Raw genomic sequence first — 14,671 nt, 5'->3', positions numbered from 1 at the left:
GCATGGAGGCCAGGGTTGCTGCAAACATCCTCTGGTGCAGGACAGCCTCCCACAGCAAAGAATTATCTGACTTCAAATATCAGTGGTGCCTGAGCTGAGAAACACTGAGTTACACGGTTGTTAGAAATGCACACCCCTATACAATAAAGACCATATTAGAGTCTAAGGAAAAGACATATCCTCACATAAATCCATTGACCATATTTTGCCAGTATTTCCATATGGAGACATGAGGTATGTGGTATACAAACACACATGGGGTAGGGGAGCAGGCAGAAACTACATCACCAGTGCTTTTGAAAAAAAAACTGGTCATTTTAGCCATTAAGTCATTTGTCATTTGTCTAGTCCCACTTTAAATTCACACAAGGGACTTCCCTGGCCGTCCAGGGGTTAAGACTTCGCCTTCCAATGCAGGGGGTGCAGGTTCGATCCCTGGTCGGGGAGCTAAGATCCCACATGCCTCGTGGCCAAAAAAAAAAAAAAAAAACAAAACTAAAACATAAAACAGAAGCAATATTGTAACAAATTCAATAAAGACTTTACAAATGGTCCACATCAAAAAAAAAAAAATCTTTGAAAAAAATTAAAAATAAACTCACACCAAAAAAAGACTCAAGATTAAGGAAGATATGAAAAATGCAAAATTCGACATTTTTAGTAAATGGTGACATAAGTTGCTTATATTCTGTGTCAGTATATATTTGCCTACTGAGGATTAACCCAAAAAATGAATTTTTATTCAGGGGTATCTATTTTCTGTTTCTAGAACATTTTTAAAAACTGGGCAAGGGTTACATATACAAGAAATATGATTTTTTTACTGTTTACTCCATGGTAACTTGCCTTTTAAAAAGACAACATATAGTTAGATATATGATGGGCCTGAAATATACATTCACTTCTCTTAAGAGATTCTTATTTATAAGAATACATTACTTACTGGAAAAGTAGGGACATGCAAAGAAATCAAGAAGAGATACTATAATAAAAAGTCTCAAAAGCTCAGAGGATTTTAAAAAAATCCAGAAATGGCTGAAATAGAAATTACAAATATTCACTCAATAATAAGAACAAAATGTTTATTTTCTTAATGGTGAAATTCTGCTCTGTATGAAATTCACATTGCATTATGAAAATGTACAATAATTTGGACTTCCCTTACATATTTACAATTAAGTCTACGTATACACATTAGTTTAGGCAACCTTTAATTATTTAGAGCTAATACAAACCCCACTTTTTTTCTAAATGTGATTTATATTTTGTAAAATCCTAGAATAATGTAACGAAATCATTTCCATATTGTTTAAGATGAAAATTTTTGCTTGGAAATTTTACTTGATGATGTAAATATTCTAGCGTCGTGGCTTGGACTTTTCTAAGTCAAATCACCAAAAATAAGGAAAATATGTATCTGCTGAGTTACTTAAAAATTTGATATTGAAAATTATTTGAGAAAATTTAACTGATGCTGATTTTTATAGTACTAATAGTGTTCTCATACTTGAAGAGATTTATAAAATTGTCATCTCTATCCTGAGATTAAGGAGTGCAACCATGTAAATTGTATCTCTATTATTAGTATGTCAATTGATATATCAGTTTTCATAAAATGAGGGGACTATACGCAGTCAAGAAATAATACAGAGTGTACTCTTTCCTCTTCTCTATCTAAACACTCTAAGCCTCAAACAAATCTGTTATCATTGTTCAGTTGCAATTTTGATGCGTTATGTGATGATGCACGAACGTTGGAATTCATTACCTTATCCAGCCATCGTAATACAAATGACTTTCAGTTTCCCCTCTTGCAGAACCCTGCTTTCTATAAAGGACCAGATAGTAAATATTTTAGACTGTGGGTCACATACATCTCTATAGAAGATTCTTGTCTGTTCACGTTTAATACTTTAAAATGGAAAAAATAAAAATAAAAACCTCATTCTGAGCTCCTGGGCCATAAGAAACAGATTGCAGGCTGTATTTGGCTTGCAGCCGAGCAGTAGTTTGCCATCCTGCTCTACTGGTACGGCCCTTAGTTTCCTGTCTCATCACGTTACCCTAGGTGTGTCTTAGTTTTCTTATCATTCTCTATATTTGTTATCCCTGCAACAAGAGTGCTGCCCTTCTTATATTTTCGTGTAAGAAAAATGTCCTCAGCATTTATGCTTTTTAAGAAGTTTAAATATGGAGAAATTACTTTATTATAAAGTTCAGAATGTGATTTTGTCCAAATTTTTTGACAAAATCTATTATAGTCAGCTATATTCTGTGGTTCATTTAGCTATGAATTATTGAACCAAAACTGAATTATAGCATAAGTCACATGGTACCTAAACGCTAATGAATATTTTTCTTTTAAAACAGAAATATTTTCTTTTTACCTCTTTCTGTCTGCTATAACAGTTCTTGTGTGTGTTTTTACGTGTGATTTTGTCTCTAGCAATGAAACATCAATAGACCTATTAAGAAGTGATTTAATTTACATGTTTAAGTTGGAGAAAAATAAACATAGTTACATGTAAAGACATAAATTCTACCCTTCTTAAATGTAATTTTGTACTTTGACTTTTGATTCCATTACTAAGATAAAAGCTCCCTCTTCAAAAAAAAGGCAGGGCAAGAACAAACGTAATAGGTGGAGGGAAAATATGCAAATTTTGTTGGCTTGTTCAAGTTGGTCGGCAGTTATGGTGGGATTAACGTCAACTGGGAAGGATGCAACACGTTTGCAGATGGTGTTGGCACCAACCCTGCTTGCTTGGCTAACCATCACTGAGGAATTCTTCCATAAAGGACGTTTTAATAAGATTCTACTAACATCCTAAGACGTAAGAGAATCACTATATCCTGTTGTCTTCCTGGACTCTTGCTAATCTAGATTCCTACCGCGCATTGGAAGGAATGGCCTCCACCACCTCAAATGCAAACACAACATGGGGATTAGACCAAATGATAGAGAAAACCAGGAAAAAGCAAAAACATAACTCAGCCTTTGTTTGCAGACTCACTATCAAACCTTTGAAACCCTACTCAGTATTCAAGAGAGTCAACAGGCCCTGTGTGCCACTTTGTAAGCTAAGAAAGCTACACTATGAAATGTATTTTACTCCAAAGTAATACTATTCACACCTGGAGTTTGATATGCCTGCATTTAGCTCAAAAGCTTGCCCTGGATATAGTCTTGTTCTGAAATAACATTGAAAATAATTTTTAATGATTTTCAATTCCTTCTAAAATGGATTTCTTAGTCAATCTGGTCTCTCCTTCAAATGTTAATTCTCACTCTAATATTAAGGAGAAAACTTTAAATGAAGTGATACGTCTAACTTAAAAAGAAAAAAGTTTTTTTCTTGTTTTTTAAAAAAGAACCAAATCTGATGTTGGTCATCCTGAAAACAGCTGTTTTAGTGCTTTAGGCACTCATTAAGCAACTGGCCAGGTGTGATGAGAAACTCTTCTTACTCTCCAAGAGGCAAACAATTAGACGGACTGCAGCAGGAGTCTTGTGGGCCCATCTTGAAGCCAGCCCTTACCCCAAACACTCAGGGCAAGGGAACGTTTAGAGCACGAATCTCTAAATTCTCCAAGATTTGTAATGACATGATGCTCAGTCCCATTTTACTCTTTATATAGGCAGAACCATTTGCATCTCTTCTATATTTTTCCAAGTAAAGTTGTAGCAAAATATTTTAGAAAGCAAACTTATAGGAAAATAAAATGATGTCACCTGAAATATCAAAACAATGAACATTCCAGAGCATTGTTGAGGAATGAGTGAAACAGTCAGCTACCATAACAAATCAGTAGACATAACCCTCTCACACCAGATATGGATGCAAAAGGAATGTGATATTGGAAAGAGTTGATGAGATCAACATATGTACGTGGAGGTACAGAACACGTGGTGGTCTCTAAATACAAATGAATTCCATCAGATTTACTGTACAGAACACCAAAGGTGACAGATTGCACTTACTTAAAACAGCAAACAATTTTTGAGGGGAGAAAATGGTGGAGTCTTATCCTGGAAAAATCGCAAGAGAGGTATCGTCAAAGAGCTAAAATTTTCTTTGGCATGGTAAAGGGGGAAAATGAGTTTACCAAACTTACTTACATGACATTTCTCTATATCTGTGGGTGATGCAATGCCATTTCATTACATAAAGTTGTTCAGTGTTTTTGAATATGCTGTCATATAAATATTTTATTCAATATGTTGTATTTATGAATAGAACAAATGATATTCAACACAGAAACTGTACAATGCAGACAAACTCTTTGTATGTAGATTAATACACACCAATGGTTCTTGATACACAGGTCCTACAACATGCAGTTCATCAGTGCTGTCCTCGTTCCATGCAACAGGTCAGACCAGACACAGAGGAAATGATCTAACTAAATCACAAATAACAAGGACCCCTCTGCAATACGTCTAAACATATATTAGAATAAAGTATTTTGACATCCATTCATAGGGATAAATGCCCTTATAGATAACTCATGTAAAAAACAAAACAGAGATACACATTTACTGAAATCTCAGTCACTTACAAAAATAAATCTTGTCATAATTTTAACCAATAACCTAGCTTACAGGGGAAAAAGAAACCAGCAAGTAGGGCTGATTACCAAAAACATATAGGTGGGGTTGGTTGGTGTGTGTGTGTGTGTGTGTGTGTGTGTGTGTGTGTGTGTGTGCGCCCGTGCACAGTAGGGTAAGTCCATCTAATTGGAATTTCAAGTTGCCACATATTATGGAATATATGTCTTCCCTAAACAATTGGTTAGTGAAATTCATCTAATGTATTTTAACTTAGCCTGTTAAAAACAATAGGCTTTAAAATGGTGTAACAAGAAATCAAGAGAGGTCAAAAGAATCATTTTGTTGTATTTGTACTTTAGCACTATTGACAATAAATCTACTCAAACGTTATGCTAAATTTTTATTTATTAAAGTGGAATTCAATACGAAAAATGAAATAAGCATAAACAGTTAAATTGATAGTAAATCTTTAATCAGCTAAGCAGGCCAAAATTTTTAAATGCTGGGCAAGGGCTGTCATGGAGACTTAGGAAAGCAGTGACAAAATAATTTCCCGGTAAATACAGTGCAGATGGGAGAAAATGGCGACTGGGTCATCCTTCCACATGGAAATAATAACAAGAGGCCAGTACATTGATCCCACGTATAGTTTTCTATAAATGAGGTTCAGTTTGGTCTCAGTTAACTCTTCTGAGGAGAAAACATTGAAATTTATTAAGTATACACAGAGTTAACAAATATATTTCCAAACAGTTTAGTATCAAACATTTTGAAACTCTTTTTATCCAATATTGAACATTTTGCATGGTTTCTTCACTGTGGAGTCAACTATTCATGGACTTTCTTAGTCATTGTCTTCCCTAAGCTCAGAATTCAGCAGTATTAAATTCCAAAGTAAGTTAAGAAAGCAAAATCAAAGAAAAGCAAAAAAAAAAAAAATTGGACGGACCGAAAACCTGATGTTTGAACGTGTTGGTTTGTCTTTAGTTTTAATCTAGAATAATTCAACAGACTGCATTCTGAGATCATGGCAAGGCACCTCTAACTCAGCCACTGGGCCACAGGGGCCCAAGAAGCTGAGTCAGAGGTATGGACTGGTGAATTACACAGTGCCTGACTCAGCATGCTGAGCTAAAAAAAATATTTTTTTCCTAATACGTCCAGTTTAAAAACTTGTTAAACACCAAAAATATTAAAGTCTAATTTATCACTAACGTTTGCATTGCTGCTGCAGAAAAGAACACAACAGCCGCCTTGCCCACGCTCTGCTGCGTATGAGAGGAATGCGGCCCAAACTGGGGATGGCATTAAGTTTGGTTCACTAAAAACAGGAAGGATTCTACCTGAAATGGATTTAGGTAGCGCAATTCTTGTAGGTTGTAATTATTGATTTTTTTTTCCTTTTTTCCAAATAATGAGGATTCATAGATGAAAATGAACCTTAATCAGGCCTACAAGGCCTACAGAGTTCTTTGGACCCACTTTCTCAAAAACCAGTGGGTCTTGCTCGCTGGGCAAGGCAAATGTTACCATTACCAGTAAGCTTGTGATATGTATAAAACACACACACACACACAAAGAAACTAAGGGGGATGTCAAACCCAGATCATAGAGCGCTTCCCATGACTGCGTTTGACCCCGTTTCTCAGCCCGGCCACGCGGCCTCGGGAGCACAGTATCTGCTACTGGACAGAGCGTATATGTGTGTTTCATCAGTAGTGTGAGCCATAGACAAAACTCTTAATCTTTATAGATGCAATGTGTCATAATAGGTTTAGAAGGCTTTCTGTTTCCCTGATCGCTCTCCCAACTAAGCCAACCGCGACAGTTAAGATTGAGAGGAACACAATCCCTGCAAAAGGTCACAGACAGTGGAGCCAGCAGCCCTGTAAAAACGGGAAGAAGAGAACTCCATAACAGCACAGGTTTACAGCATCTAACTAGAAATTACTCAAGAGTATCTGTGTGCTACAAAATCGAACTTAAACACATGGAATTCACCGAAACGGGACTCAAAAAGGAATATGGGTAGCTGTCAGCAGGCAAGGTATCGAGTGGACTTGTGAAGTAGGTCATTCACGTGAAGTGTCACAGTCACAGAAAAGATATTAAAAAGGCATTCCGTATCTGGTAGGGCATTCCATGGTCTGAGTTGAGCTGGTTATCCAGGTGTCTTCCTGTTGTGAGGGCACAACACGTTGAGATTTATCCACTTGCAACCAAGAAGTTCGAGCCAGTGGGGAGCAAGCGTCTGCTTACTGCCAGCTGCTCCCGGGCCCCGGAACAGGAGGGTGTGGCCAGGATAAATCACTCAACGGTGCTCAGGGAGAGTCAGTCACAACACCTGTGAGGATCTGGCTATGTCGTCTTACTTTTGTTGACTGGTTTGCCTCCATTCATGATTGCAGATGCGCTTGTGCTTTTACTCGGCGTCACCCCGGCTTTTGGGACCGTTTCTCCGACGTCATGCAAAGATGGTTCTCGGTACATGGCAACTAGTGACGGGGAGGGCAGGAGGAAAAGGAGACGTTACCCAGTTAGCTTCACACGCAGACCTCAGCTGTTGGCCCAGTCCCGTTTTCCCTGAAATCAAGTAACCCCATCAAGAGGGAATTCCTGTTTTAAAGCAGTAAAATCCAGCCCCCAAACAGAAAATATTACTTCCTTTGCATTTTCTGGTTTGTGTATCCAAAATACAAACCTGGGGGCACCTGCATTTTTGTCTAGGAGAGAAGGTTTAAATGGGGGATGTGGCCACACGCACACACACACACACACCCCCCACAGGAATTATGTGAGAACAGCAAGCATTTAACCTAATTCTCTTTGTTCAGCGAGAAAAAGACTTTCCTTCCACTGCATACTGTCAACACGTGGAACTCATTCTCACTCATCTTTTCCATTCTAGGTATTTACACCCCTAGGTCATTAAATTATTTTTCTCTCAAGTGCTTCAAAGGCAACATAATCACACTACTGTCAGCTTCAAAGCCATAAAAGCAATACAAACAACTCACTTTCCTTAAGCCAGGGTCTCCTGGAGATCATTGTTTAGATTTCCTCTCCCGAAATCATGCAAAGAGACCCTTAAATAATTGAAGGCAAGTGTGGGGTGTTTTATATTTTTTATGCCTCATTTTCAGGTATAATCATGAAAATCTGTAATTGATGTCATATAAGGCAGAAGTACAGAATGGCAAGAGGGCAAGTGGGAATGACGTCTGAGGAAGCTCTGGGGAACTGATCTGGTGACATCATTAATCACAATAGTTCATGTGGCTTTTTTGAAAATGATTCCAGGGAATCCTGGGAAAGGAGATTTCAGGGTGACTGATGCTTGGGGAAAACTGAGTTAAAATCATCTGCCATCAGAAAGACAAGTGAATTAGAGCTGCCCAACCTGCTTTTTAGGGTTTTGAAAGCCTATATTTTACGAAGAGAACTTAAGCTTCATTAGGATGAACCACTATATGCATTCTCCATGTTCAAGGTGGTAGGATTTCACCTTTTGCAAATGCAATGTGAGATCTTTCAGTGGCACACAGACTTGAAAGCACATGTGTATCAGACCTATAATAAAGGACTTAGCAAGTGAAAGGATTAAGAGATTAATCCATATCCTTGACACACTTTCTAGTCCCTCACTCCCACTAGTCATTTAGTTAGGCGACAACAGCATCAGAGTGCTAATCTTGATCGTCTACGCAGTGAAGTTGTGTAAGAAATATGAATGCCCCAGAGCATCAATAATTCATCAAGAATCTAATTTGCCCTAACATTTCCAATGATATAATTTACATCCTGTATGAGTTTTGAAAGTTTGAAATTAATTTTCCTTATCAATTACACTATGTGATAACCTGTCTTTATAACACCCCCTTAATTGTCTTTAGAGTACTTCTGTCTGGTAGTTTTTTGAAAATTCTATTTCTCTCTTCTTCATGTATACATAAACACACAACAAACACATATACACACAACAGTTCTGTGTATTAATAAAATGCAGAGTGATATTATTACCCCATATCTTTAGGGTCTCAGATATTTCCTGCTGGATATACTAAATAGCTGGTTTCCAGATTTTGCCTGATTTTTGTAGAGTTGCTATGGACTTAGTTTTTAAATTTTTTCACTCGCATTTGAATATCTGATGGTCTCAAAGTTCACTTGAAGTGGTAAAGCCAAATCATGGATACGTTATTTTGGAAGAACAGAGAAACCCTCTAATTTCTTATTTTTATTCTCATTTTCCTTATGATCTGTCATAGAATGAGAATAATTCACTCATATTTCAGACTGGAATAATTTTTCCTTTCCTAGATAGGCCCTGGTGGCTAATTGTTTGCATTTCAATGACTCATTCTAGAGGCAAATTTAGTTAAGAGTGATAGTCAATATCACTGAAATTATAAAGATGGTATTAACCAACAAGACTGGTTTTCCAAACTTAGGCAAACTGAAAGCTGAATTATATGTCCACAGATAATTAATAATTAACTTCCAATATTTCAAATTATCTTATTCCTATAAAGACAATATGGATTATAAAACCAATATGCGTTTCTCTTGATGGCTAATGCTTTCCTGTAGGAATAAGAAACAAAAAGAAAAATCGAACCGTGTAAGCTGGCTTCAAACGTTTACTTAGTTACTGCAGGTCTGATTTTCTGCAAAAGGTAAACAAAAGCATTTGAATAGAAAACACTTTTGAAAAGCCTCAACATCAATTTCTTTTGGTAGCTCCCAAACAAATGTTACATAGATAAAATGACACTTCCGGTAGAATCCTTAATGAGAAATGTGCAGATGTTTCTGATTAATTAAAATTTTGTAGACTCCTCTCCAGAAATCTAATCAAAGTAAATCTGAAGGCTTCATTGTTTACAGCTGAGTGTAAAAGAAGGTCAAGCCACATTTGAATTTACTAAACAATTATGCAGTTTGGAAGGGAGATATCTAATATCAACAAGTTCTTTAAAGGCCAACTTATTAACTCTTTATATTTCCTGTAATTATACTAATTCACAAATATGTGGTTACTTTCAGCTAGATAATAGCAAAATGGGCAAATACTCAAACATTCCATAATACTCAAAACTTAGTTTTTCTAGTATACCTATTGTCATAGTCACAGCTTTATAATGTCATTACAGATTTTAAATTTCTTAAATTAATTAATTAATTTAAATTATTTAGGGGCTAGAGAGGTTGGGGTAGTTAGGATCTGAGACATGAGAAATGAGTACAGACATATTTAAATTAATGGAATATATGTGTATGTATATATATACATAATATACACACATATACATATATATACAGTAAAGTGTACAAATCTTAGATGCACAACTTATGTAGACACCTGTGGATCACCACTGAGATCAAGATAAAGAACATTTCCAGCGTTTCCTGAGGGCTCCTTGTGGCCATGGTAGAGTCATCAGTGTGAAAGATAAATGTGTGATAAATCTGACAGGGATAAAACACACATAACACTCACCTTCCAATGGCTTGGGTAGAAAATGAGCTGCTGCCTTGGTTTTCTTTACTCTGTTTCCTTTCATAACTTGCCCTTCCTTGTTCAATCCCAAAAACCAGGCTCTCCCAGATTCCTGTTGTCTGTACAGCATCGATGAGTAAATTACATAATAGTTTTCAAAAACAGATTCTTTAAACTTGCATTCAGGGGTAAAAAGTTCCTGTTGAGAGAAAAGGAAGAAATGAAAGTTAGAGGAAGGAATGGGAGCTTCCTCATGCTTCCTCTTCCTTCTTTCATAAACTTGCCCACGATGGCCAACGAGTCAGCCCTTGGGCAGGGATGGCCAGATGTACCTCTTCCTGTAGGTATTAATTGTCCATATACATTTATCAACATACAATGAATAGAGAAGAAGTTGCTACTTTTGGGAATATATATATACACACACACACACATATACATATGTGTGTGTGTGCGTATATATATAGGCAAAAGTATGGATGTCCTTTAATTAGAAAATAGAATACAGGAGCAAACTCAAAATAATTTCAGTTGAACAGAATACAATTCAACCAGAGTATAAACAGAAACAACAGGCTAAAGTAGCATCCTGTATTCACAACAAACTAAACAAAATAAAATATACGTGTAAGGTATAGCCTATTTTCAATATTTCCATAGGAATAATTACATGATACCCTGTTACCAGTTGTTCACTAGGTCACTGATATTACAGGGTGATACATTTTACCTCCAAAGAGACAAGGTGACACCTCAAACTAAGCCCCTGACAATCAGCTGGCATACAAACTAGCCCCTGGAGCAGAGGCCAGGTGTCATGTTAGCTGGTCATAGTGACAGGAGCTGAAAATCACGACCTAATCCATGGTTCAGAGTCCCCCTGGAACTCTTGAAGAGAATCATCAACAGCTGCCCTGAATAAAATTTTTGGAGGGCTTCCCTGGTGGCGCAGTGGTTAAGAATCCGCCTGCCAATGCAGGGGACGTGGGTTCGATCCCTGGTCTGGGAAGATCCCACATGCCGCGGAGCAACAAAGCCCGTGCGCTACAACTACCGAGCCTGTGCTCTAGAGCCTGTGAGCCACAACTACTGAAGCCCATGTGCCACAACTACTGAAGCCCGCGCACCTAGAGCCCGTGCTCCGCAACAAGAGAAGCCACCGCAATGAGAAGCCCGAACACCACAACAAAGAGAAGACCCCACTCGCTGCAACTAGAGAAAGCCTGAGCGCAGCAGCGAAGACCCAGCGCAGCCAAAAAAAAAAAATTTTGGAAAGAGTACAGTGAGTTAACATGACTCTCAAAGCCATGATCTACATTGATTGATAAATAACACAAACCTTGCTACTTTATGATTATCATTAATAACACAAATATTCATAGATGAGTTTTACATACTTCTAAAATTTAACCTACAAAGGCATTTCAGATAGACCTCTGTGAAAAATAATTTTAAAATTCAGCCTTCCTAGCTACAGACCATGGAAGTCACTTAACTAGTTTTTGTTGCTATTTTAAATAGGCTCAACACTGTGCTCGTCCATATTTATGAAATACAGATGCAAAACAGAGCTTTATTGTCATTTTTAAAAAAAAATATCAGGTAGTTAAAATTTTTTTCGCCTTATAGATTTTTATGACTACAGAAAATAGTAACTTTTGTTCTTTTAAAAAAGTTATTTTCTATACACATTCTGAAAAACATATCCTTTAGGGTCTAAAAATATAAAACCTTTAAGAGTTAAAGTTATGCTAGCCATAATAAGGAATGTGACATTATTGTCTGTAGAAACGTTCTTTCAGTATTTCCCATGAGAGTGTTAATTATCAAGTGGTGTCTCTTGCAGGATACAATTTATTCAGAGTGCCCTATAACTTTAATTCACTGAAAGTTAAATTGTTTTCCAAGGGGAACAGGTTTTGTTAATGGCAGGTGCTTTTTATGACAAAGATGATAGTTGCAGTGATTAATTTGATGAGATTAAAACAGCCAGAAGACAGGTTTAGCCCCTCCCAAAGGAATTTATGTAGACCTTCATTTCTTCGAGATGATGCTACCTCAGGTTTGAATTAGATACCATCCAAATAAATATTCCGGTCTTCCGCAAAGTTTTATTTCTCCAAATATCCTCCTACTAGTTCTCTGACTAATAAATGATAGTCTCAGTGAATCAGTCTCCAGACCCTACTTCAGAGGAAAGACTGATAAAAGGGTCTGTGTTCATACGTTTGTGGTGAGGAAAATAAAATGGAATGCTCTAAGACTAATAAATATAAGATGTTGGTTGAACGTGCACCTTCTAGGACAAACAGATTAGACTTTGGCATGTCCTTTGTCTTTTTATTGAGACAGGCCAGGCAGCTAAGCATATTATTTATTAATACTAGTTAAAACCGGTCTTAGAATCAACTGGGAGTGGGTATGGTAAAGGCTGACCCAGTCAGTCACTCAGTGGGGAGAGGAGCTGGCACCTGCTGACTAAGATAGCAGGTCTCTGCCCAGAGCCTTACCTTATCAAGAGGACCATTGAAGACTGACCTTAATCTCGAGACAGGAAGGCCTCCAGCTTTGGAAATGCAGGTCCATAGGGTGATCAACCCTTCCTTATATTCAATTGATCCCCACTGCCATAATGTACGAAACATGGAGGACGCTGCTTGCCTTACCATCAGCAATTAGAAGTGTATTGTCTCTACTCGAAATTGACTAAGTTGAATATGAATGAGAATGAAGACCCTTGATGTGGAAGAAGTCATTAGGTATGTCTCTGTCACTAAAAGTCTTTTTAAATCAAATGATTGCATCTTAAGACTCCAAGGAAGTCAATAACACATTCCCTTTCTACAAGCTGTGCCAGTAACTTCATAGGGAGGTGATTCTGTCTTCCACAGTGAGAGCCACTGCCTTCAGGTGATTGTGATGGTGGAGACTGGCTGGTACTTTTTCACCCTTCTTTATTCTTGGTTAAATAATGAATGTGCATACACACACTTACATGCATACACACTACATTCAAAGTTACTATTGTCTAATGCTTTTTGCTAGACCTCTCTAGACATTTCGAGAATACAATCTGCTCATGAAATATTGGAGTTCAAAATAATCCCATCATTCTCAAGAGAACTGGTAGGACTAATGAAAGTTGAGATTGGTTACTACTTATTTGCTGTCATAAGGGACAAATATACTTTCAATCTGCAAATGGGAGACAGGGTGACTATGAATGCCATCTGTGGAAACAGACCTCCTGGGGTCAACCCTGACCCCACTCCTTCCTGTCTGTGAGTCCTTGGGAAAATTACTTAATCCCTGGGCTTCAGTTTCCTCATCTCTAAAATGGGTACAGAAATCATAGGATCATACGGTGGTTGGGAGAATTGAGTGAATCAATACACGTTACGTATTTAGAAGAGGACCTGGCATATAGTAAACACTCAATATTTATTCTAAAAAGGTTTCCCATTATTTATAGTCAAAAATAACCCTGTATCAGTTATTTCAATTCTATCAACAATTCTGCAAACCAAAATTTAGTTAAATGATTAGTCAGTGAGAACAATGTTGTATGAACAGTTGGGCTCAGCCTCAGATGTACCAAAATGAACAGGATTCTTCCTGGAAGAATTTTATTAAAATTTTTGTGCTTAAAAATGCTAGTACAATGCAATATTTGCTGTGGTAAACTTACCTTCCTAGAGGGACTATAGGTGGGGTAAATGGTACTGTGAAGGACAAGATGTGGGCAATGCCATGGTACATTTGGAAAACTATCATCAGTCCATTACTGGGACTCTGTGAGGGCTGAAGTGCAGAATGATGTGCTAGGTTAGAGAAATGTAATAAAGGGTCTTGGGCACTCTGATAAACAGGTTAGACTTCTTATTATAAGCAAGAGGTAGACATGCAGAGTTCTTGAATAAGCAAGGGAATGATGATATAGTCTGATTAGTGTTTTATATTCTGTTGTCTTTGTGGAGGATGGTTTGAGAAGTTAGTCACACTTATTATATACTGAGGTGTTGAAGCCCAATCTCCTACAAAATGGACTTGAAAACTGTTTGTAGGACATGTGTAGTTGTGTATTCATGTTAGTAATTAGTATTAATTTAATAATCAAGGGTGCATAAAATAAGGAGAGAAATACCACCAGAATTATGACACATTATTAAATTGAGTTCTGAACTTCCTGGTAGCTGAGACAAAAAGAGAAAGGCTTTATGTAATACAAATTATTAAAGAGAGAAAATCTTTTCTGTTTCTTGGCACTAACTTCTACAAGGTATTTCCTTGCAAGGAAAAAGTGACTTTGACCAAATAAAGAAAACACACCACACATAACCCAAGCAAAAATGCTCTTGATAGTAACTGTACAATTAACAGAGTCATAGTTTTGTGTTTGAATCCTACAATATGCTTTAGAGGGATAGATGGAGTGAATAGTCCCATAGGTAGGATTGGAAAAAATTGTAATTGATGAGCTCCCCAGAGATCATGTTTGTGGCTGGAGCCACAAACTCAAATGCCTATACTGACCAGGCAGATATGAGAGTGAAGCAGGCTGGCGTCATCAGAGCACCTAGGCTCTATGATCAGGCCCCCCAAGATGGCTGTTTTCCTGC

The 14,671-nt window shown here is 37.3% G+C and overlaps 1 protein-coding gene across 3 annotated transcripts in view; it reads right to left on the bottom strand.

The window, feature by feature from the left end:
• Window positions 1–6,910: 6,910 nt before the first annotated feature.
• Window positions 6,911–14,671, bottom strand: part of FGF14 (fibroblast growth factor 14) — a 621,633-nt gene continuing 613,872 nt past the window's right edge. For all 3 annotated transcript variants that reach the window (XM_061170732.1, XM_061170734.1, XM_061170733.1), the window contains 2 exons: window positions 10,053–10,251; window positions 6,911–7,047 (listed from right to left, as the gene is read on the bottom strand). In XM_061170732.1, coding sequence (XP_061026715.1) covers window positions 6,911–7,047; window positions 10,053–10,251 — 336 coding nt within the window. The remainder of the gene's footprint in view (window positions 7,048–10,052; window positions 10,252–14,671) is intronic.

The sequence above is a fragment of the Eubalaena glacialis genome, chromosome 16 (genome assembly GCF_028564815.1).
Source record: "Eubalaena glacialis isolate mEubGla1 chromosome 16, mEubGla1.1.hap2.+ XY, whole genome shotgun sequence".
NCBI lineage: Eukaryota > Metazoa > Chordata > Mammalia > Artiodactyla > Balaenidae > Eubalaena > Eubalaena glacialis.
The sequence above is the reverse complement of the archived record's forward strand: the minus strand, read 5'-3'. Positions and strand labels throughout refer to the sequence as shown.